Source organism: Cylas formicarius, unplaced genomic scaffold, assembly GCF_029955315.1.
Source record: "Cylas formicarius isolate icCylForm1 unplaced genomic scaffold, icCylForm1.1 PGA_scaffold_5__7_contigs__length_24384050, whole genome shotgun sequence".
Lineage (NCBI taxonomy): Eukaryota > Metazoa > Arthropoda > Insecta > Coleoptera > Brentidae > Cylas > Cylas formicarius.
The window spans coordinates 14,336,414-14,360,442 of NW_026844341.1; the positions used below are offsets into that span (position 1 = coordinate 14,336,414).

Below are 24,029 nucleotides of genomic sequence, written 5' to 3' on the forward strand. Positions count from 1 at the left end.
GCACAGGGGCAGCATACTTCTGCGATGGACCAAGAACAGAGAAAACTCTAAAACTGGGACACATAACCACCATCTTTCAAGCAGAAATTTGTTCGATTTGGGCCTGTGCCAGACATATTGTCGGCCTAAATTACGGGAACAAACACATATATATCTGTTGAGACAGCCGTGCAGCCCTCAAGGATGATCCGAGATTGCATTGAGATGCTTGATAGGCTTGCTAATGCAAATCACGTCGTCTGGGTCCCAGGACACTGTGGGATCCTAGGGAACGAGGGGACAGATAGGCTAGCAAAAAGTTGAACGTGTCACACAAGTACACTACCTACCTGTCCTACCCCAGTACCCAACAGGTTCCTTAAAAGTCTATTTGACCAGAGATCTAGCAATATATTTCTCAATATGTAGCTTGAAGCTGAAGGTATAAGATACACTAAAGCCCTCTTTCAGGGGCCGCCCAAGATTCTTGCTTCCAGCCTTATCGGGCTAAACAGGAATCAGTTGAGGCTGACTATTGGGTTGAAAACTTGACACTGATCAACAAGAAAGCATCTCAGGAACATTGGCATCATGCAGGAGGTATTATGTCCAAGATACAACGCAGCGGATGAAACTCCTCTGCATGTACTTGTCGACTCTGAACCACTCAGCGAACTCCGAAAGTAAATTCTGGGAGAGGACACAGGAAATAGTATCAACACTCAGAAAATGGGTGTTGGAAGGCCGATTCTCTACACTCCCTCCTAACTCACGAATTGTCCTTCACGAATATCCTTCAAATGAATTCAAATTCCAAAAATTATGGTTATTATTGGCCCCACAAATTATTTTAAAGACAACATTCACTATAACCAAAATTTTAGAATTAGGCACCATCAAAATCAGTTTACTCCTTCTCAAACTAATGATTTTTCCAGAGGTTCAATTAATATGCCTTAACCACACGTAGTTTCAAGATATTTTCCTACAAAAAGGCAAGTTTTTGGCCACCCATACCGTGCAACCTGCTACCAGCATATTTACAAGAAACTCAAAATTTTAAACCATTTAATTATAAAACAAAACAATGGATAACTGCAACTGACAGCTTCTAAGTGATCTTATTGACTGAAAGTTCTTAAAACAGATGGGTCCAAATTTATATCTTAACTGATTGTATCTGTTAAGCTATATTTTTTTTATACCTAGTTATTCCACTCACAAGCATCTTTAAATGCTTCAGGCAATTATGTTATGAATGAAATTACTGTGGAAAAAATCAGTGAACGCATATTTAAAATGTTTACTAAAAAACGATTTTTTAAGTGTCTTGAAAACTGTGCAAATTCGGCTGAATGTTCATATGAAAATCTTGTTTTTGAACGTTATTTCCGGACACACTGTACAGTTTCCCGTGCCGCTGATTTTTACGACCGGCCTGGCGTTTACAGTATGCGAGGAAACTATACACAGAACTCGCTTATTGTTGCTGTCGTAATAATAAAAATTCGGCCTCACTAAAGCAAACAATGCCGATTCAAATTAGTGCCCGTAAATTTTGATCAAAGCGGTCGTGTTGGTTTTATTAAACCGACCTTCTGCGTTTTCGACGCCCGAAAAAATTAACCATTTTTAATTATAATTGGAAGGCTCAGTTCGAATTAAACACGAGAATCACGATCATAATAATTATAATTAACGATGCGTGTGGCGTAAAAAATCAGGTGCTTAATTGCCGGTTTTCACGGCCGTCGACGGTCGTAATGACTGCAAATTGATTATAAATTGTTTAATAAATAATTTTTTAGATTGATTGCGATTTTACAGGGTGTAGGAGCAGTGTAACATTCGACAGTACCTTAAAATCAACAGTGAGTCGTATATCGCCATATTTGGAAAATATTTACGCACCTGATACGTTCCCAATTCTGTGTATATTAGTACGCAAAGTTCTGAGCAATTTTCGTTAACATTTTCCTATGCCTATCTCTCTTCCTTAATTCGGAAACAACTACTTTCATTTATTTTTTTACAGAAAATTAGCTACAATAAGATTTTTAAATTTTACAATTGTTTTTAATGATCAATACGTGACTTTGATAAGTCATACAGGGTCCCAAGCAATACTCGATCAACCATTTTCAATAAGAAAGAATTTGGTGTATTAAATTATTTATTTTTATTTAGTGTCTCTTCAGCATATATTGTTTATTTATATGTATTTAAAATATTTCATTAATAATTTAATTATCCCAAAAACTCAACACGGTTTGCAAAAGAACTTTGGGACATCTGTTGCCCTTATGAATGTGATTGACGATATTTTGCGTACTTTTCATATAAAGATGAACACTATCGTTAGCGTGTTAAATTATTCACAGACCTTTGATACGGTAAATGATTTACTTCTGGTATCTAAATTACATTACATCTGGGGTTCCACAAGGTTCAATCTTAGGACCCTTACCCTTGCACCCAGATAAGAAATGCTTCAAGAAAGATGTAAAAAGTAGAACAAGCGATCGTAACTCGTAACGTGAAACGAATGCAAATCAACAGAGAAATATGACGAAAATTTCTTCCAAAATTATTCAAAGATATGCAAAAAACACACATGTGCACAGTTTTATAAAACGGATCTAAAGCGATCCTTTAACTTTTTGTTTTAATGTTGTGGAGAATAGAGTTGAAATATTTTACTAGAGGCTGTTGTGAACGGGTAATTTTAAAAACAAATGTACAGGGTGGCCGGTTAAAGAGGGATCTGCACCTTATCTCCAAAGCTTGCAGTATTATCCAAATACAAAACTTGTTCCCACTAAAATAATCTTTAACTTTTTTGTATTATTTCATATTTCACTCAATTACATACAGAGTGATCAAAAAAAGATACATTTTTAAAATTAAACACGCTAGATTTTTAGTTAATTTTTAAATGCCCTTTTAAAAGACAAATACAACGATATATATAAATATCTATATAACGTTACGTTTAACATTTTTCTGCATTACATATTTTAGAAAATAATACTTTTCGTAATGCAATGTTTTACATGTTACTTCAATCGATTTTTGAAAATCAAACATTGCGTATATTTTTTTATTATTTTATTTTTGGATAGCCCTTTAAAAGTCGAATCCAACTATATATGTTATAAAATATTGACTGGTGATGCACCGTTCGAAATTTATTCACGACTTTTATTAGAAAACAAATGAATTAATAAATATTATTTCATTTAATCATTTTCATTTAAGTAATTTTAATTTAAAGAGTGGTTCGGTATTTGGTAAGATTTATTGAGCTCCTTGTTCGGAATACTATTCCTGAAATAGAACATTCAAATTTAATTTGGCGCTCCTTAAGTGCTGATATCAATAATATTTTATACAATAGATTGGGTAAAATGGCACCATCTTGTGGCCAGCAAGGTCAATGGACATTTTGTGGGACATTTTAAAAGAGATATACAAAATATACAAAAATAAGTCCACAGACATTTTTGCAGTACAACAAATTTGATATGCAACTAACCAATTAAATGCTATCAATTATATATTAAATCAAATATAATTAAATCATTTGGAAGTAATATACACGCATACCACTGGCATTATACAAAATGGAAAATTTAATATAAAATTATTAATTTTGTTTTTCAAGAGTTTTGTCAAGCCAATTAGAATTTGAATATGAAGGAGGGACATGATCAACCCGTCTCATAAATATAATCACTTTAAAGCAGCATCGTTGCTATTGCCAAGTGAAATGAGCTGAGATTCAGAGTTGTTAAGGGGAAGTTTATGTGCAACGGAGATGTCACTTACAATCTTTAGATCACGAGATATAGTTGAAAGTCATCTTAAAATTGGTGTGAGTTGAGATAGTTAAGATAACGACCGAAGTCAGTGGTGTAAAGCGAGAACAATAATGGTTCCCGTAAGAAACCATTCGAACCACGACCAAGAAAGAATCCGCTTCGAAGAAATACTCCCTGACTCCTACAATGTAAAAAAATATAACCCAAAGAATTTATATTTGATGCAGAAAGTATTATGAATAACTCTGCTATAATCCAAAAGACTAGATTTGTTTCATCCGTAGCAAGTATGATATCATCAGATACTATTAAGAAGGCGGGTGTTGTGCCACGTTGAGCTATAAAATCGGATTGCGTGGAAGGAATTATTCACTTCTCAAAGAATAATCGCTCCTTTGCTCGATCATGTCTTTCTCCAGAATCTTAGAAAGAACTGGGGGAAAACTTATGAACCGAATGTGAGAAAGCTCATACAACTACTCGGGACTATTATTTTATCCACTTATCTGTCTACTCGGATTTTTTATATTGGTTTTTTTTTTTTCATTAAAAAAAATCTCTTAATAAAAACTATGTGATTTTGTTTTTGTTTGTTCGGATTGTAAGTTAAAAAACTAATTTTACCATTAAATCCAACAACAGATTCCTCTACCGATATATCTCTTGATGAGAAAAAATGTTCTATGAATTGCTTTTCCAAATAATCTAAATAGTGACTGAGTTTCTGAGTTCAAGCCCAAGAATTTGGTCATTTAGATGGTTTTCATGCAAATGGAGCATCCAAAAACTTTGTAAATATCGTTCTCTTCTAAACATGCAACTAAAAAAAGGTATTTTGGCGTTAAACTGTTGGATATTAGATTTATCGTACCCACATTTAAGACAACCCCAATAAATGCGGTAAATTCTTCTACTGTACTATCTACCCACGCGTGCCATGTAGAACGTTTTGACAATCTCCTCTGTGCTATCTTATGTCTAGCATAGTCATTTGTTTTTTTCTATTTTTATTATGAGCTCATCGGTGAAAAAGAGCTTGAAAAAATCTATAGGTTTTGTACAAGTATCCGGTATTTATGGTCCTACCATTTTATGACCAGAAGTAAATAGAATTCTGCCTGGTTCCTGTTCGTGGCATGTGAATTCCTGCCATGGACCGAAATTACTAGGTTGTGTTATATTCTTGTTTTCCCCACTGCTGCTTCAACTAGATGGTAAACGTGTGGTTCTCCGTCTTTTAGTGACTATAATATCACTACCTCTACTAGAGTCACTTTCGTCACTAATATTATCACTATCCAGTCTATCATTTTCAGGAGCCTTAGTATAAAGTTCATAGTCACTACTTTCCAATTTCGTCTTGTAACAATTTCTTGGGCATTTGATTCGAAAAATACACCGGAAAAATACACCGAACTTTACCCAATCGCGTTAGTTATAAAACTGAGTAATATTTAAAATGCAAAAATGGTGCACATGTGAACTAAAGTGGTTGTATAAAATAAATATCATGTTATCTTTTATTTTGACGTAAACAGGTCCTCAACGAAGGTTCAAGAAAGCAATTTTGAAATATTAGAAATGAGCGTAGGGGATGACAGACCGACCAACCTGCTGTAATAACACATGGTGTACCGCCTATACGGCGACAGACGAGCGTTAAGGTTAGACGTATTGTAGCGATTATACGGCGGCATACGAGCGGAAAGGGTTAGTATTACGTAACTAACCGAAACTATACAAGAAGTAATAAGTTTTTGTAGGTCCAAGCTTAAGCTAACCTGGGCCAAAATTGCAAGGGACATTTTCGGAGTGAAAATGCATTGGTTAAGAAAAGAAAAGGGTGGACTACGGGCCTTACCTCCAAGTCTATAATTTCCCTGGGATTGGGCGCTTTGGGCAAATCCACAACGTCCGGAATCCTGACGTTGTCCTTCCTGACTTCCGACTCCACGAACCTCAACTTCCTTTCCATCTCGTCGCATCTGCGCACCTCGTTGACGAATTTACGTTGGAAAACGTTTACCTCGGCGTTCAACTGTAAATCGGAGAGATGGGCGCATAATAGATTCGGGGATTTTTGTTTCGGTGACTCACGTCTCTGAACTGGACGCAGCCCGTTTCGCCCATTTCCGAAATGGCAAAATAGGCCGCTTCCGGCTGTATGAAGAGTTGGGCCAACGCCATCTTCTCGCTTCTGAACATGGCGCCCATCTTGGCTGAGTCGCGTGGTTACTGTCTATCTGCAAAAAATTAACGCTTTAACTGTCTGTTTTAAGAGAAAAAAAAAGTTTCGAAATTTTGTAAATTCCTTTTGGTTATAAGAGATAGAAAAAAGCTTTCAAATGAAAGTTTTATATATTCTAAAACTTGATACGAAGAAAAATAAAAGATAACAAGAAATAATTTTTTCCATATAAAGTTATATTTTTATATGCATATTATATCAATGAAAAAAAAAAAGATTTTCTCCTGCTTTCAAAAAATATAGGGTTTGTTCAATTTGTTTTAAGTAAACCATAATCCACTATAGCCATGGCGGCCAAAAAAACAATGCTAAGTGACATTTTGACGTTTAGCAGACATAAAAAAGCACTGCGTTGTTTATTAGCGAAAATTATTTTTATATAAATGAAAAAAATGAAGTTTAATTATTATAACGAAAATCAAAAATTTGAAATTATAAGATTATCTTATAGAAATAATAACATATCTGAAGCAAGAAGAGAGTACAGGAAATTATTTGACGAACTTGTGCAATAGAAAGAAGAAGAAGATATATAGAAAAGAAAATTAGAGAAAGAATTCCCAAAACTGCAAATCTAAGTAAATCATAACTGCAAACAATATACTATACAAACATAAATTATCTTATAAATGTTCAATGTTTCCTCCATTATTTTCAATACACTCGTGAAATCGGGACAGTTTGGTGGCCACAGAACTGCTGCGTGTCGTCTAATCTATGCTTGGAAACGGTCATTAAAAAAATTCCGAGAGTACTGTACCTAAACACCTTAGAACATGATACCCGTGTTTATTAGACATTCGGAAATGAAATAAGGTTATTTCAACTCAGGACGGGACTTAGTTTTCTTATTATTTGCAATTAAATGCTAAGGTAGTAGTAGGCATTGACCTCATGTTTTTCATTTGGAATATTATGGAATTGATGTCTTTTATCCTCCAAAACATTCTCGACTTAATATTGCAAAAATGTAGGTATCTTTTTTATATTTTCTTAATCTCTGCGATACCTTGAGGATTCTGGCTACCCCAGAGATGAATATTGTGCATGTTAAATATTCCAGCACTTGTATGAATCGCCTCTTCTTGAAATCGTCCCATCATATCTTCGCAAAACAGCAACCTTTTAATCTCACTGGTTCTTATTGCTCTGTCAATTTCTACCAGTTTCCGTAGAGGTTGTAGGATTTTCTATGAATTAATATAGGACCTCTTTTTTTAATGAATAAATATTTCTTGTAGTCTCTTCTTGCTTGAAGTATTTTGTTATTATTTTTATGAAATATTTTATGTTTTGCTCCATATAAATTTCGAAAAGCAAAGAAAAAACTATAAATCTTTCATTAAAAAAACATTTTTCTATCTTTTTAAATAAAAAACTTAAGAGAGGTGGCGAATAACTTTTTATAATTATTTTCATTTTATATAGGTTGTCCCAAAAGTATTAGTTTCGGTTAGCTAGTATCAAAGTTGTAGTTTTTTTCAAATGGAACCCTTTTTTTATTATAGCATTTTTGTATTTTAATAAAATTTTTGGTACCTAATCCTTTAGGTTTTTTAGACAATTTAAGTCTTGTGAAAATGCAATCCAATTTTAATTTCCCTAAAACATATGAAGAATGTAAATTATGTAAATGCAATCTACAGTAGTAAGTAACATCAATCGCAACAATGTCTCGATCATAAAAAGCTTCCCATTGTATACAGCTTGGGCAAAAACTAATCCCAATCTAATAATAATTTTAAATTAATTTACAATCTAATGTACTTTTCAATTACCTATCCAATATTGTAAAGCAAGGCAAGGTTGCTGCATCTCATCAACCCTCATTAATATTTACATTGACGATATTATTAAAATTCGAAATCCGTATAGACAGAAATAGCACACTCAATATAATTTTATACGCAGTAGATCTGACGCTTATAGCAGAATGGCGAGTTACTATATACAGACTACAACTATCTGCGTATGATTTATTGTATATTTATTCTATGAAAATTCAACAGAGCAAATAAAAATTATGACCCTTATAGAGACGCAACGTTCAAAAAGCGTCATAAATAATAAGGTTGTGGAATAATTATGTTTTTTGAACTGAATAAATTTGCCAATGTATGTGGAACAATGACAAGAGTGATAAAAAAAACAAAACTGGGAGAGCATCACAATGAAAATGAAGCTGTACAAACTCTTACACTTAAAAAATATGGACAAAAAAAAAGAAGAGAGCAGAATCCACATTTAATAAATGAAATTTGTAAGAAGAGAAGAAAAGATGAGCATCGAACGAATTCCTCAAAAGATATAATTAGTTTCGAAAAATCGATGAAATCGATTCTTTTCAAAAGAATACGCACTCCTCGAGATCTCGGTAAGGGCAGGTACAGAACGAACTACCGGACGGTTTGAACTAGACTGTTCAAACGTTGCTCCTTTTTAACAGTCTACGAGATGCCCAAGATGTCTAAAAATTGGCTCGATCAAACCTTGGCGGCCATCTTTTTTTTTTTCAATTTTAGATTGTTTTTTCGACATCGCTGTCTGTCTTTCGAATTGATATTTTGCATACGTATAGAGTTAACCTCCCTAACGGAACCTATTGAAATTAGGGGAGCTAGGGAGTCGGGAAATTTGAAAATGAAATTGAAAAAGAAAAAAATCATTTCTCTAGAACGGTTTACATGCTAGAAAAAATTCTTAAACGAAAAGACGCAAAAGGTTCGGCTCCATAAAGTCTTATTCTTTATAATTTTTAAAAAAATTGCAATGCAAATTGGCTTTAACAAAAAGACTGCCCTTTAAGATGTCAGTTTCTTTTACATGACGATATAGCCCGCATAAACAGCTAAAACTTTTGAATTTAAGGTTTTCAATTATTGTACAGGTTGTTCAAGATATACATTGAAAAATTAACAACTGTCTTAAATTTGCAGCAATCGACTTCAGATTTTGCATAAAGGTAGAAGGTAGAAGAAGTCCATGTCCGTTTTCCAACTGTTGAAACAGGATTCACTCAAGTATTTGTTTTTAATTTTGAAAAATTTTTTTCGGATATTTTGGCTTCCAGAAAATAATTATTTTCTCCAAAACTATTAATCCGATCGGCAAAATTTGTGAACTAAGAAATGCGGGAGATCTGGGACTATAACTTTTATTTCAGACATTTTTTCAATTATATACGCGGTTTTTTAATTATAGACAAAAATCTAAAAGAAATTGTTTCTTTCAGCATTAAATTATTAGTTGCAAATCAAAATTCGTAAAAAATATGGCTAATCACTTCAAACAGTGTTATAGGCCGTATCAAGAGGTTGAATTTTTGTATTTATAGTTTTCGTCCATCATATACGGTGTCGAGATATTTGAAAAGATCTAGATGAATATTACTATTTCTCGCCCTCAATCTAGACGCGATGACGTCATTTATTATTACGACGTACTGCGCGGTTTCAGAAAACAAATATTTTCTTGAAAATCACTTACTCTATTGGAAAAATTCATATACCAGGAAACGTTGGAGATCCAGGGCTATAACATCTATTTCGAACATTGTTTGAATTACATACAGGGTGTGTCGTTGATGAGTAAAAAATATAAAACATCCTAAAAATTACCATTTTTGTGGATAAATTATTGGGGATAAATGAATTTTATTTGAACAGTATCGAGAGAGAGTTTCAGGTTTCATTAATTATATGGGGCGAGCGAGATATTTGAAAAAATATTATTCGACACGCTATTATTTGTACAAATTTAAATATTTAACAAAGTTTATTGGGACTATGAAAATCGGCGATACGTGAAAGGCACCTTATACAGGGGGTATGTACAATAAAATTACATCGATTTTGCGAAAGTTCCATAGTGGTCCGCAGGAGCACGATAGAAAAACACGTACAAGAAACCGCGAAAGGTTTTCCTTTTGAAATACAAAGCTGCTTCGCACTACAAATTTGCCCCGCCCACCGACGAATTTTCGAAATCAATCTTGTTTTTGCCATTTCATGTTTTATAAACAAAGTTTTGGATGGAATTCGGAAATGTCAGATAATTTATTTAGGTTTTCAGTTTTGTCCCTTTTCGAAATAGGGATGCGAGTCCTTTAAAAGCTATATGCTGAAAAATGGATATGACATTAAAAATATAAAAAAAAATTTGATCGTTTATTAAAAACAAAAGAGAAATCTCAGGTGTACGCATGTATGTATGAATTTTAATGACACTGTTAGAAAAAGACTGTAGATTGTGAATCACAAACTATAGGGCCATTTCCCTTATCTGCAACTTCGTAAAGTTTTAGAAATGTCTCCTACAGGATAAAATATTTCATGTTGTTAAGATGCAAATAATCCACCATTCAATTTAACGATTACGTTTTAGTATATTTCTGAGACTATTAACGAAGGTTCTCAAATTGACGTCATATAGCTAAAAAAGCTAATAAAAAGTTATCTTGATGATCGAATACAGTATGTTGAAACAAGTTTACACCAGCAATTTTGTATCGTGTATGAAATATGTGACGGCATATTTTTATGCTGACGACAAACAGGTATTATATTCATTTGACCCCAGTACGGCCCAGATTTTAAAGAACTAACAGATTTTTCAGCACGTCATGGACCGATAATTAATCCAAGTAAATCATCTGTTATGCTCTTTGGAAAGAATAGGGCTCGTTTGGTGTCTGAACTTAACATAACAGTGAGTAGAGTTTTGCAGTTTACAAATTGTGCAAAAAAATTAAAGTTGCTTTATCCGCATAGCCATTTATTGTCTGAGGCTCAAAAGATTAAATTAACGGATTCTCTAGTATTAAGTTACTTTAACTATTGTGATATTTTATATGGCCCATGCATAGATAAAATTGACACATATAGAATTGAGAGACTACAAAAAAACTCTTTGCGGTTAATTTATGGTATAAGACAATATAATTCAGTCTCACACAAACTGCAGAATGCTAAGTGGTTGAATATGCAGAATAGGGGTAGACTACACTCCTTGGTATTTTTTTACAATGTTATTTTTAATAACAGTCCTCCTTACTTGACAAATAAAATAACATATCGGACAGATGTTCACAGATTGATTTAGGGGCCTTATCTCTCCACCAACACACAGGACGTCTCTTTTTCAAAGAAGCTTCTCCCATAACGTTTACAAACTTTACAATACCGTTCATCTCTCTTTAAAAGCCTTATCACTATTGAACTTCAAAAAAAAAAAAAAAAAAGACAAGAAATGTTCAGCCAACAAGCAAATTGCAGAAAATTGCAAGTGATTTTCGAGTAAGTTCAGTCCTAAAATTTTGTATCCAATTTTTAATTTTTATATACAAGAACACATTTTCTTTTTTTGCTATAGTCATCTCATGCGAACTAATAATTTTAAAATAGGTGCTATATAATTTTATAGGGGTTGAACTTGGAACAATTTTAGTTGCTTCCATCGCCTTTTTTGAAATATATGTGGGTTACTGATATTTTATGGTATTATAAATTGAACATTCCAGAATAAATGTATCATTATTATTATTATTATTATTATTATTATTATATATTTCGATTATTATATTATTTTTCTACACCCTTCTGTAAAATACCTAATTATATACCTATCTAGCGGTTACCACGTGAGTTTCTTGCCTCACGGATCCAAGCCACTTCATGTTTGTGAATGTGTTTGTGTTGTTTTATAAAAATGTAACGGTCTCTCTTTTAATGCCAGAGTAAACTGACCCGGTAGAAGATCACTACAAATAAAGGGTGTTTTTTTTCGATGTATAGAACTTTAAGTTGGCATTACTGTTCAAGAGGGCGACCGATTTAACAGCTGTCAAGTGATATATTCTCAGTTTGGTTTGGAAATTCATCATAAATAGACTCACGCCTGAACAACGCTTGCGAATAGTGCAATTTTATTCCGAAAATAATGGTTGTGTGCGGAATACGTATCGCGCACTACGTCCATTTTATCGTCGACCAAATCGTCCATCAGAGCAGTTAATTCGATTAACCATGGCACGTTTTCGCACCACGTTTACTCTTATTGATAACTCGGATCCCCAGAGATGCCGTTCGGTGCGTACAGAAGAAGCTATTGCTGCTGTAGAGCGTAGCATTGAGAAAGACCCGAATGAGTCCATCCACCATCGAGCACAGGAATTGGATCTGTGTCCATCCACTTTATGGAAGATTTTGCGGAAGGATCTTGGTATACGTGCTTACAAAATCCAACTCGTGCAAGAATTGAAGCCAAACGATCATCAAGTAAGGCGTAGATTCGTCGAATGGGCCCAAAACGAGATTGCCGTTGTTCCCGATTTTTTTTAGCGATGAAACGCACTTCTGGTTGAATGGCTACGTCAACAAACAAAACTGCCGCATTTGGAGCGAAGCTAATCCTCAAGTGTATGTCGAAACACCGTTACATCCACAAAAACTGACTGTTTGGTGCGCTTTATGAGCTGGTGGAATCATTGGTCCGTACATCTTCAAAAACGATGATGGCCAGAACGTTACAGTCAATGGTGATCGGTATAGAGCTATGATTAGTAACTCTTTCATTAATGAATTGAATAACCATGATGTCCAGCAGATGTGGTTTCAACAAGATGGCGCAACATGTCACACAGCTCGTGCCACAATCGATTTATTGAAAGACACGTTTGGTGACCGCCTAATATCACGTTTTGGACCTGTGATAAGCCACAAACGCTTGACCATTTGGAAGACAACATTCGCCGTGTTATTGCCGATATACGGCCACAAATGTTGGAAAAAGTCAGCGAAAATTTGACATCCAGATTGGACTACATGCGCGCCAGCCATAGCGGTCATATGGCCGAAACCATATTTCAAATGTAATGCCACAAGATTATGTTTCGGATAAATACAATCGTTGTTTTATTGCAACTTAAAGTTCTATACATCGATAAAAAACATCCCTTACAATAAAAATTGTACGTCCATTGCTTGATAGGTGGAATATTGGAATATTTGGGAAATTAAACTTCAAATTATTTCAAAAACCTTAAAGTTTAGGAATGTAAACATACACTTAAGAAGAAGGGTGTTTTGGGAGACCGCTTAATTAATGTCTTGTCGACCTTTAGGTGCATTAATTATATATATTGCAAGTTTGCCTTAATTAATTCGATTTGAAATGAACGAAATTGAATATTTACATTTTTGTGTTATTATTATTATTAACATAACTAAATCCTACACTAATTACATTGTGTTTGTTTGTTTACCATCTTTTGGCCGTTACAATGTGGTCGTCTCTTGCAGTTTTACTGCAGCCATTAAGTCGAATTATCTCGAAAAATGCGTCTCGTATCCCTTAATACCGTAGCCAGCGAAATATCGATCAAAAACATAATAAAAAAAAATGACTGGGCCATAAAAATCTAATCTTCGGGGATTGGGCTAATTAGTTGACTGCTTTTAATCTCAAAGATTGAATTATATTTTATCGCGGAGTACAATAAAAATCGTTATTGTAAGCGCGTAAAAATCTATAATCTGATCGTAATATTTTATCTGCGAGTTCCGATAATCCGAACAACGCGAGTGCATTTTATTCGCGATTTAATTCCGTTTTGAGGGGCACTATGGATTTGCACGAATATTTAACAAAATTCTTTGTTTTTACTTTTGAACCGCTGTGGTGGCATTTGACTAATGTCAGTTCTGATTCGTCACTCGTGGCTAAAATGACATTTATCGTGTGCATTGCATAACATACTATTAAATCTGATTCAGCAGGGCATACAGGGAGTCAAAGGGGAACATTTCACAAATAACTAAATATATATAACGCTAGAGTTGTTCTTGGATTGAGATTTTTCAATAATAGCAGAATTCTTTAAATTTTATTGTTTTACTCAACGATTCCGAGCACAGTTGATATTTTCAATAAATTCGGAAAGTACCAAGATGAAATGATTATTTCGACTTTCGAGTGTATGTTTATTAGTTCTTAAGAATTTGTTTATTTTTCAGTTTATTTTCAACACTATTATCAGAATGTTATTAAGTTGACTTAAGTTACTAATATCTTAATTACTCATTTTTAATAATTATTATCTTCTGGTAAAATTTTAGTTTCCTTAAAATTTTAAATTCATTATTGAATTGAAAGATAGAAAAATAATTAATAAGATTAACATAAAAACAAATTGGTATACAAAATACGGTCAGGAAATATCTAAATTATAGTTCTAATTACTCCCGAAATGTTATGAATAATCAAAGAAATTTTTATTGAAAATCATTTCCCTTAAAATAACAATAATAATATTTTTGTAATAAAAATAAATTATAAAAAAATAATTCAAACCAGAATTATGTTGCATTACCATTTATAAATAATTTATCTGAAAAAATAAAACAAATTCTTTCTAAATATATCACAAGGTTTCGCCCATTTTCAATTTTACAATTCAATTTTTACTCGATTAAAAAATTAAATTCCACTTAAAAAGAAGTCAAATGTTTTACATAAAATACGAATTATAAATTGAGCAAAAATATATTGGAATGACAAGCCAGCTTTTAGAAAATCATATAAATCGACGTAAACCATGAATTTAATTTTAAAGGAATTAAAATTTTAACACAAGAAAATAATGAAAAAAAAAAAAAGAATAACTTTAATTAATTTAATCGAAATCAGTTATGAAGCAATTTAATAACATCTAAATCAACAATCTGAATTAAAAATTGTGTTAAAAATAAACCAAAAATTACAAAAATTCTTAGGAACTAAGTCAGTGTCAGTTATTTTAAATATGTACACTCCCAATTTAATGAAAATATCACTAAGGTATGTAAATGTTTAATTTATATTATGTTTGTATGTAATTTAAATTAGCTTTTATGAGAGTTGATAGTACAAAAAATAACTTTGATATCAAAGATCCAAGTGTGCATAAATTTAAAAAGGAATTAAAATTTAATTTAAAAAAAATCATACTCTAAAAATGAGACCTCAAAATAAAATTCATACACCGACTCATATACTATTATTATTTCCTATTTTTATTGTTTTATTGATACATCGTAACATGTCCTTTACTCTCACAGTATACAGTATATATTACCTTAGGGCAGTTACACAGGAGCCATAAATGCGTCTTATGCTTCGGATCATCATTATTATGATCCGAAGCATAAGACGCATTTATGGCTCCTGTGTAACTGCCCTAAGGTAATACAAACACCACCCTAGTTGTCGGATCTCAATGTTATTGAAAATATTTTTGTTTATTTGGAAAAACTCATTTGAACAAGCAATATTTCTGACATCGGCGATCTAAAGAAAACTCTACGTGAAGAATGGGCTTACATAGCCCTATATACTGTGAGAGTAAAGGACATCTTATGATGTATCAATAAAACAATAAAAATAGGAAATAATAATAGTATATGAGTCGGTGTACGAATTTTATTTTGAGGTCTCATTTTTAGAGTATGATATTTTTATGTATGATATATATATATATATATATATATATATATATATATATATATATATATATATATATATATATATATATATATATATATATATATATATATATATATATATATATATATATATATATATATATATATATATATATATATATATATATATATATATATATATATATATATATATATATATATATATATATATATATATATATATATATATATATATATATATATATATATATATATATATATATATATATATATATATATATATATATATATATATATATATGAAAATAACTTTTGATTTTACATACTCCATACAAACCATCAATTATAAAGGTTTTATAAATTTATTTACATGGTTTCACTTTGACTCACTATATTTGCAAAGCACTATCTAATTACAGGTCTTAAGTAGCAATAATGTATCTGTGTTTGAAAGTAACGACCTCAATTTGAACAGGTTGGAACGATAAATACAATCGACACGTTTGATTTCGATCGAATTTGACGTAAAAACTCGCGAAAAGGATTGAGAATGCGCGTGCTGCCAAGACAAGGCGTTAAGAAATTTCTATAAGATTTCATTTTTTCTCATTTTTTTAGAATATGAAGAGCATTCAAGAAAAAGATTCTCAAATTTTGAAGTCGTTATTTATGTAGGGTATACACAAAAAAATCCACCTTATTTAAGAGTCTCTAGTGAGATATGAAACAAATTTAATAAACATTACTTTAGTCATGAGTTTTGGTAATTTTTTTAATGTCTTTGTACAAATTATACTATTTTAGATGAATACTATGTCAAAGTGAATGAGAGTATACAAAGAAGGAATATTCATCTTTATTATAGTATATTATGCCACAAGTTTTATAAATGCCACTTTAGTAACGAGTTGGGTTTGGACCGGCGGAGTGGGTTTTTCATAAACGAGGTTATTAACAATAGAAAATCACTTTCAGTATCAGTATTTGCATGTCATTTCCAGTTTAAATTTTGTTTTTTTTTTTAAGTTTCTTTCGAACAAATATTAAAATTTTAGATGCTACAATAAAACCATGTAGAGTATACAAAAAATTGAAGAATCCCCTTAATGTAGAGGCCTTAATAGTATATTAGGCAACACATTTGATAAATGCTACTTTAGTCATGAGTTTGATTTAGATTAGCAGAGCATAGCGGACTGAGTGTTTATTAAATAACTGCTGCTATTACCAGGAGAAATTCATTTCCAATTTCAATGTTTGTAATTTTTGTAGAGTATAAAGAACACAGGTTTTTGAAAATGAGTAAGGACATAGAGTGTCAAATTAAGATGTCATTATTTATGTAGGGTATACTAAAAGAGGAAGACTTAACTTTTTTGTAGAAGATCCAAATAGTATATTATGCAACAAGTTTGATAAACTCCACTTTAGTCGTGAGCTTTATTTGGACTAACAGAATGTCATTTTTGCTTTTAATTGTTGTAATTCTTTTAGTTTTCATTGTACAAATTTTACAATTTCAGTTGCTATGACAAAACCCTGAAAGAATATGAGTACTACAGACATATAAAATGAATAAAACTTAGGGTCAAATTCTTATTTTGTATATAGGGTATACACAAAAGTGAAGAGTCCGCTTTACTGGAAATTAAGAAAATTATGATATCTTTAATCACGAGTGATTGTCAGTATTGACGATTCTTTTGATATTTTTAAGTTTTTTGTGTTGCCGTAAAACTTGAAAGAATATGAATATTATGTGGATTGGGGGAAAATTACACAAACATAAGGTCGAACTGTTTTAATGTTATTTATATAGGGCGTACGAAAAAGAAGGCAGAGTCGAATTTATTGTAGAGGCCCTAAAAGTTATGAATTGTATAAAAACTTTCAATTTTAAAATGTAGTATTTTTTTATAACAAACTCTAATAAATTAATTCCTGAAATAACTACGTGAGATTCATTAGCACGGTGCAAAACAACGGTGCGGAATTTTTTTTAGTAGAATAGGAGATCGTGCCACGAAATTTAACGAACGTGTTAAAACGTAGTCGCTAATCGCGGTATTGTTGACTCCGCACCGCGATAATTATCTTGTTCTCCGCTTCTTTATTAACACCTGTGAGGACTGAACACAAATCGTTTTTCGATGAACTTCAGAGAGTAATCGATAACACCGCGTCGTTGGAACGAAATAAATTCGAAAGGGAACGGAAACTAGTTCGTCGTGGCCGTTTATTATCGTTCAGTAGTAATTAGTAAAATACTTCAATTACCCAAGAGTAATGGCTACTTATTATGTCAACCACGCGCTAACGATTAAAAGAGATAATGCCGCACTATTTTTATTAGAACGGTATATTACGCAACAACTTTGATAAACGACACTTTAGTCACGTGAGTCACCGAGTGAGGGCAACGACGTACGATACAGGGGAAGTGAACGGTCCTAGAAATTGAAAAAAAATATATGCTGGAAATGATTGTTAGTTTGAATTTTCAAACTGAGTCTCACCAAAAATTCGATTTCAAATATTTTTTTGTTTAACGCTGTTTGCTCTATCTCTGTATTTGTGACATAATTGCAACAAAAGTTTTCTGAAACAAGAACAAAATGCAACAAAAAGCGCATCTCAATATCTTTGCCATAACCTAAATTATGAATAAAAGAACTCGACGCCCAGAAATAGTTGCAATTTGGAAAAAAAAATAAATTAAATAATATATATAAGTAAAAAATTAAATTTTGTTATTTATCAATTACTTTTTCTTACCGTTTGTTAAATTCGCACAAAATTACCCATTAGCTGCCCGTTTTTTTTTAGTCGACTAATCAAAACTTGTAGAATTATTGTGGTAAAATGTGTATTGAAATATTCAGGATATTTAACAAATTTAAAACAAATTAATATATTTCTTCCCAATTTAAAATTTAAATACCTCAATAGTTAATAAAACTAGTTGGTCACCAACAATTCCCAATGGAAAAATGGGTGATAACAATATAAATATTTTTGGTATCCTAAATATAAAATTATGTTATATTTGGTAAATTCGAGTTAATTAGATATCGATAACGACCTTGAAAACGACAATTCGTCCAAAAAATGCAACTTTTTTTGAGTATTGAGCTCTTTTATTTGTGTTATAGATTAGTGTAAGGATATTGAGATGCGATTACCACTGGGTTGTTGGGCCCTTATTTGACTTTATAAAAACATGTGGAACATTATTACAGTATTCAACAAAAAAGATTTTAATCTGTCTAACGAAACGGAAGTTTAATTATTTTCCTAATTTTTGACTTAATTAAAGTTTTAAATGTCAAGATAACAAGTCTGACTGGGACAACCGGCAAATTTTTTGAGTACATTTTTGCAAAAATAAACAATTGGGTATTTTAAAGTACGGAATAAAAAATATAGTTTTGTCGCCTTTCTATAGCTTTTATATTGGAACTCTACCTAAAAAAAAGGATAAAAGGTGTGATAAGAAAACACTAAAATTGAGCAAAAACTATGAAGATAATAATAATCTAGTAAATTAACAATAAACTCTATCGCGCCCTTTTTCGAATAAAGCAAATTTTAATATAAAAATTGAAAAAACTGTTCTATTTTGAGAAACGGTAATTAGATAAACATTTGCCTTTTATTTTTATTTTCACCATTTCTAATTATGTAAAATTATTACAACTTACAACGTTGCAGAATAAACCAAAAAATAAGTTACTGCTAAAAATAGTAATAACAACAGTCTTGCTAAGACATTATTTGAAAATGAATTAATGGAATGTGTTCAAAATCGACGTTTGAGCATAAAAAGGCATCAAAAATAATGTGTCACATGACCCAGTACTCGATAACCGTCTCATATAATAACCCCCCCACCCCCCATTTTTAATCACAGTCACTTTCTTACTTCTTATGCATGTTCTAAGTAGTGCTAGCTGGTTTTTTTTACTTTTGATGCAATTACAACTTATTTTTGAGTTTTGCGCGTGTAAGTAGAATTAATAACAAATAAATAAATCAAATTTTACCTTAAGAGATATACAGCACCTAAACTTTTAGAATGATCATCGGAAAGAAGCTTTTAATTCCACTTATCAAAGTCTTTGGTACTACAGTAAACCCTGTATTAACGGCCATCTGACTAAATCGACCACCCGAATTAAGGGATAGCATCGAAGTTCCCTGAATCAATTATTCTATATTATAGCCTGCTGCTGAAAATTTTCTGCCGGCAACACAGTATAACTTTTTAAACGGCTAAACGGTTTTTAAAAGTTAATTTGGACGATGTAGAGGACTGGGGAATCAAATTACCGTTGATTGTTCTCTACGAAATATAGATAATGCAGACGAAACAGGTCTTTATTACGAGAAATGCATTGGGAAAGAGACAGCAAAACAATAATTGACTATTTTACTGTTTTTACTGCAAATATGGATGAAGGTGAGAAGGAAGATCCATTAATAATAACCAAAAGTAAAAATCTTCGGTTTTAAGGGCAATTATATTGACAAATTGCCCGTAGAATGGGTTTGTGACTAACAAGCGTGGATGACAACAGACATTATTACAAAATGACTGCATAATTTGACAATAAAGTAAGAAAATGAAGGAGAATAGTTGTTCTTTTCTTAGATAATGCCACTTCACATTCTTAAAGCTATTTTAGAAAATGTTGAATTAGTCTTCCTGCGGCCAAAGACTACTTCGCATGGTCAACCCTTAATTGTATCGAAATTTTATGATCAAAAGACTTCTTACAGTGACTGTGATTTTGAAACTTGTGAAAAAACATTTACAACTGCTTGAAAAAAGACATCTCCTGCTACAGGCAAGAGATGTTCAAGAGATTCTACGATATTATCCAAGAAGATACAATGTTTGATGAAGAAGACAAAATACCACCACTTTTTTAAAAAATTTGTAACGAAATTATGGATTTAGATAAATTTGCTTCTATTAATAGCGATTTCCCTACAGAGAGTTCTAAGTTCAGTATTACGGAAATTGTTCAGTAACTGCGCATGATGAAGATAAAAACTCGGATGATAGTGATGTGGATGAATATGAAACACCAAAATCAAGTCGACCGAAGTTTGCACAAAATTAAGAGACATACAAAATTATTTATCGAGTAATAATAACACATATTATATTATTTTTATTTTTATTTTAAGCAAAAAAAAACATGCTTTAAAACAACAAACTTCAAAAAAACAACTTCTATTTTATATGAATATCTTGCGATATCTATGTGGCATGTATAAATAATAAACGTATGTATATGAAGTATTTTTATAGTATCTAGTTCATATGTATATGTATAGTGATTGTAAAAATAGCGAAAAAATCTAAGAATAATAATGATTTTATTTGTGAGATGCAAAACCTGAAAATAACGGGCACTTTCCTATGACATCAGGTATTGCTTTTTTGCGGCCGTTATTGACAGGCTTTACCGTCTTTCGATAAAACTTCGATAAAAACCTAGTCCCGGCTAACTCTGAATTAAAAATTAAAATTATATTAAGAACGATCTAAGTCGAACGCTTACCCGCTGTACGGTACCACACCTATGCGACACTGATATCGTGTAGCTCTTCGTCCGTATTCAGCAAATCCGATGTCACATGATTTTTTAACACGACACATGTGATGCACGAAGACGCGAGGTCGGCCGAATACGAGCCAGAGATAACGACAACGGAGACAAATCACATTACGTTTACCTGTTGCGACAAATATTCTAATCTCGGTGGCGTTAATCTCCCAAAATCGTCCGCTTTTCGGTCGTTACACAGTCAATGTGTTGTTTCCTTTGCAAATTGACTCTTTGATTGTAATCCGTTTTTGATAACGGAAATCCCACGAGTCAATCTTATCGTTGAAAGAGGCTTCGGCACACGGGAAATGAGGGCTATTTCAGAAAAGTCTGGGGTTATGAAATGGGAAATAATAATTATTATTATTAAGAGTACTAGAGTAGAGAATATTAAGAGTACATGGACGAAGTCTGGCCTTAAAGCCACTCACGCTTAACCCATGCAACCCACATATTTCAAAAATTGAACTGAGTTGGCTTTTACTTAATGAACATCTATTTCACAAAATAAATAAGAACTAGAAGTTCAGATTTCACTTGACAATTGTTTCGACAACACCGTGTCTTTATCAAATGTAATATTTACAAACTACCTGCTACTATATGCCGAAAAATGACAATAAAACATTAATTAATGTTGTGAGAATTTAAGTTTAATAGTGGAGAGGTATTGATCGTTAGAATTATCAGGATTTTACCGGTTCTCTCTAAAATTTTTGAAAAAGTTTTATACAAACAGCTATTTAACTATTGCATTGTTAATAATGTCATACCCGAGTGTCAATGTGGATTTAGGCAATATTTCAGTACTTCGGTTGCTTTGGTTGGTTTAACGGACGATATAATTTCCGCTATTGATAAAAGAATGCATACTGCACTTATACTATTATGGACTATCACAACAGTCGATTGATCTTGTAACATCCTACTTTTCTAACGATTTCAAAAAATTGTGTGTAGCGGCGCGGTTTCAGAGCGAGTTCAGAATTTGTCAGGTGTTCCGCGGGGCTCTATCCTCTATACTCAGATTTATTTTCACTTTAATCACTCTGATTATGAAAATGCATCCAGGTTAATAAACGAGGACCTGAATATATTAAAACAACTTTCCTCAGAACATAACCTTAAACTTCCTCTTAACTCTAATTTAATGCTTTTTAGTACAAAAATTAATAAGCAGTTTCTAAATGATAATGTGGATATTCGTCTTGATGGTATCAGGCTTTCAATGGTCAGTTCTGCGAAAAATTTGGGTATTATATTGGATACGCTTTAGGGAATACATTAAAATCATAATTCAAAAATCATATCTTTCATTACTTGTTTAGTGTGCAATGCCAATGTCCATGAATATACTCTTTTTTTTTGTTTTACATGTAATTTTCTTTTTCTCCTATACAGATTTTCTTGAAAGAATAGTATTCTAGCTCCCAGTTTCTGTAAGTGTATATAGTTATTTTTTTTTTGTTTAATCTTAAGTTACGTTATACCTCTATCTTACAATATTATATTTTAATTTTCTCATATAATTTTAAAAAAAACATTGTGCAATAATCCGGCGATTTGGGGTTCAGTAGAGCAGCCCGTTCGGCTAGACTGCGCCATGATTCAGTCGGAACTGTTTGTATTATATTGTGAATGTTTTATTTTATTTGACTAATAATAAAAAGTCGTTTATTATTATTATTATTTGAATGTCTCATTTTTTTAATCTCCATGGCACTGTGCAACCACACCACCACCCAGATGCGCTAGAGATGAGAGATGATTTTTTAATTTTTTAAAAATTTTTGACGTGGATCTGTCATTTTTTACAAGAAGCAAATTCCAACCTCGAAAATCTTTGCAAAAGTGACATAAGGGAGTGATAGGAGATATTGATTCCTTGATGAGGGAAGTGAATGACACTTTATTAATAGAATAACTAAAACATTCCGGTATAAAGAATTATACATTTTTTTCTATTTTTTTCATTATCAAACAAATATATTTCAAAAATAACTCCAAATATTTTAATAACAAATAATATCATTTTTTACAAAGAAAAAAGAACTGTGAATAAATTGCAACATCAAAATCCTAGGAAAAGTGACATAAGAGAAAAATATTTCCCGTTATTATTCCTTAAGGAAGGAAATGAATGACACTTTTTCACATTTTTTTCAAAATTTTAAACAAACATTAATTTATTATTATCAAATAATTATATTTATAAAATAACTTCGACTTTTTTTAGAACAAACAATTTTTTTTTCACTGCAATGGTACTTTTCAGTAGGGTTTATTTATATTATCAATATTTTATTTAATATTATGCTATGTTAGCGTCCTGAAGGTTTCGTATCATCTAACGGTTGAATTTGAGGAAAACATTAACTTTTGCATACTTTCGTTACGCGTAAATAATGGAAATCCTTTTTATGTTCCGTGTATGAGCCGTTTCATTTCTTTTTTTTTTTTAGTACACAACGATAATTTGGAACTTTCCCAACGGCGAGCGGTAAAAATAAAACCAGCGAAAAATGCCATAAGCCATGCACTTGCATCCCGTTCCTATTTTTCGTGTCGATTGTTTCAAAATTTTATTGCTAGTTACGCGTTATTGTTATTGCCATACCTGTCGAAGTTTCTAGTAGACTAAACAACAACGCCCACGGTACCGTGAAAGATTAGAACCACTAAAATGTCGGGCAATATACGAAAATAATGTTATTACGTTTGTTAACAGTATACGTTAGTGAATTGCGTCTTGCGTCTTACGTCTTACGTCTTTGATTGCATTTCCTTTTATGCCACCTTTCCATCGTAAACATCACAGAGCAAACTAATAAAAAGAGAGTAACGAATTAAATGAGAATAATCGGTGTAATAGTCGAAAAAGAAC

At 32.0% G+C, this 24,029-nt stretch overlaps 1 protein-coding gene across 2 annotated transcripts in view; it reads right to left on the reverse strand.

Moving 5' to 3' along the window:
- LOC132701678 (V-type proton ATPase 116 kDa subunit a 1) overlaps positions 1-24,029 on the reverse strand; it is an 87,978-nt gene that overhangs the window by 42,683 nt on the left and 21,266 nt on the right. For both annotated transcript variants that reach the window (XM_060669788.1, XM_060669787.1), the window contains exons 2-3: positions 5,898-6,043; positions 5,662-5,838 (exon numbers count right to left, since the gene is read on the reverse strand). In XM_060669788.1, coding sequence (XP_060525771.1) covers positions 5,662-5,838; positions 5,898-6,014 — 294 coding nt within the window. In that variant the 5' untranslated portion in view covers positions 6,015-6,043. The remainder of the gene's footprint in view (positions 1-5,661; positions 5,839-5,897; positions 6,044-24,029) is intronic.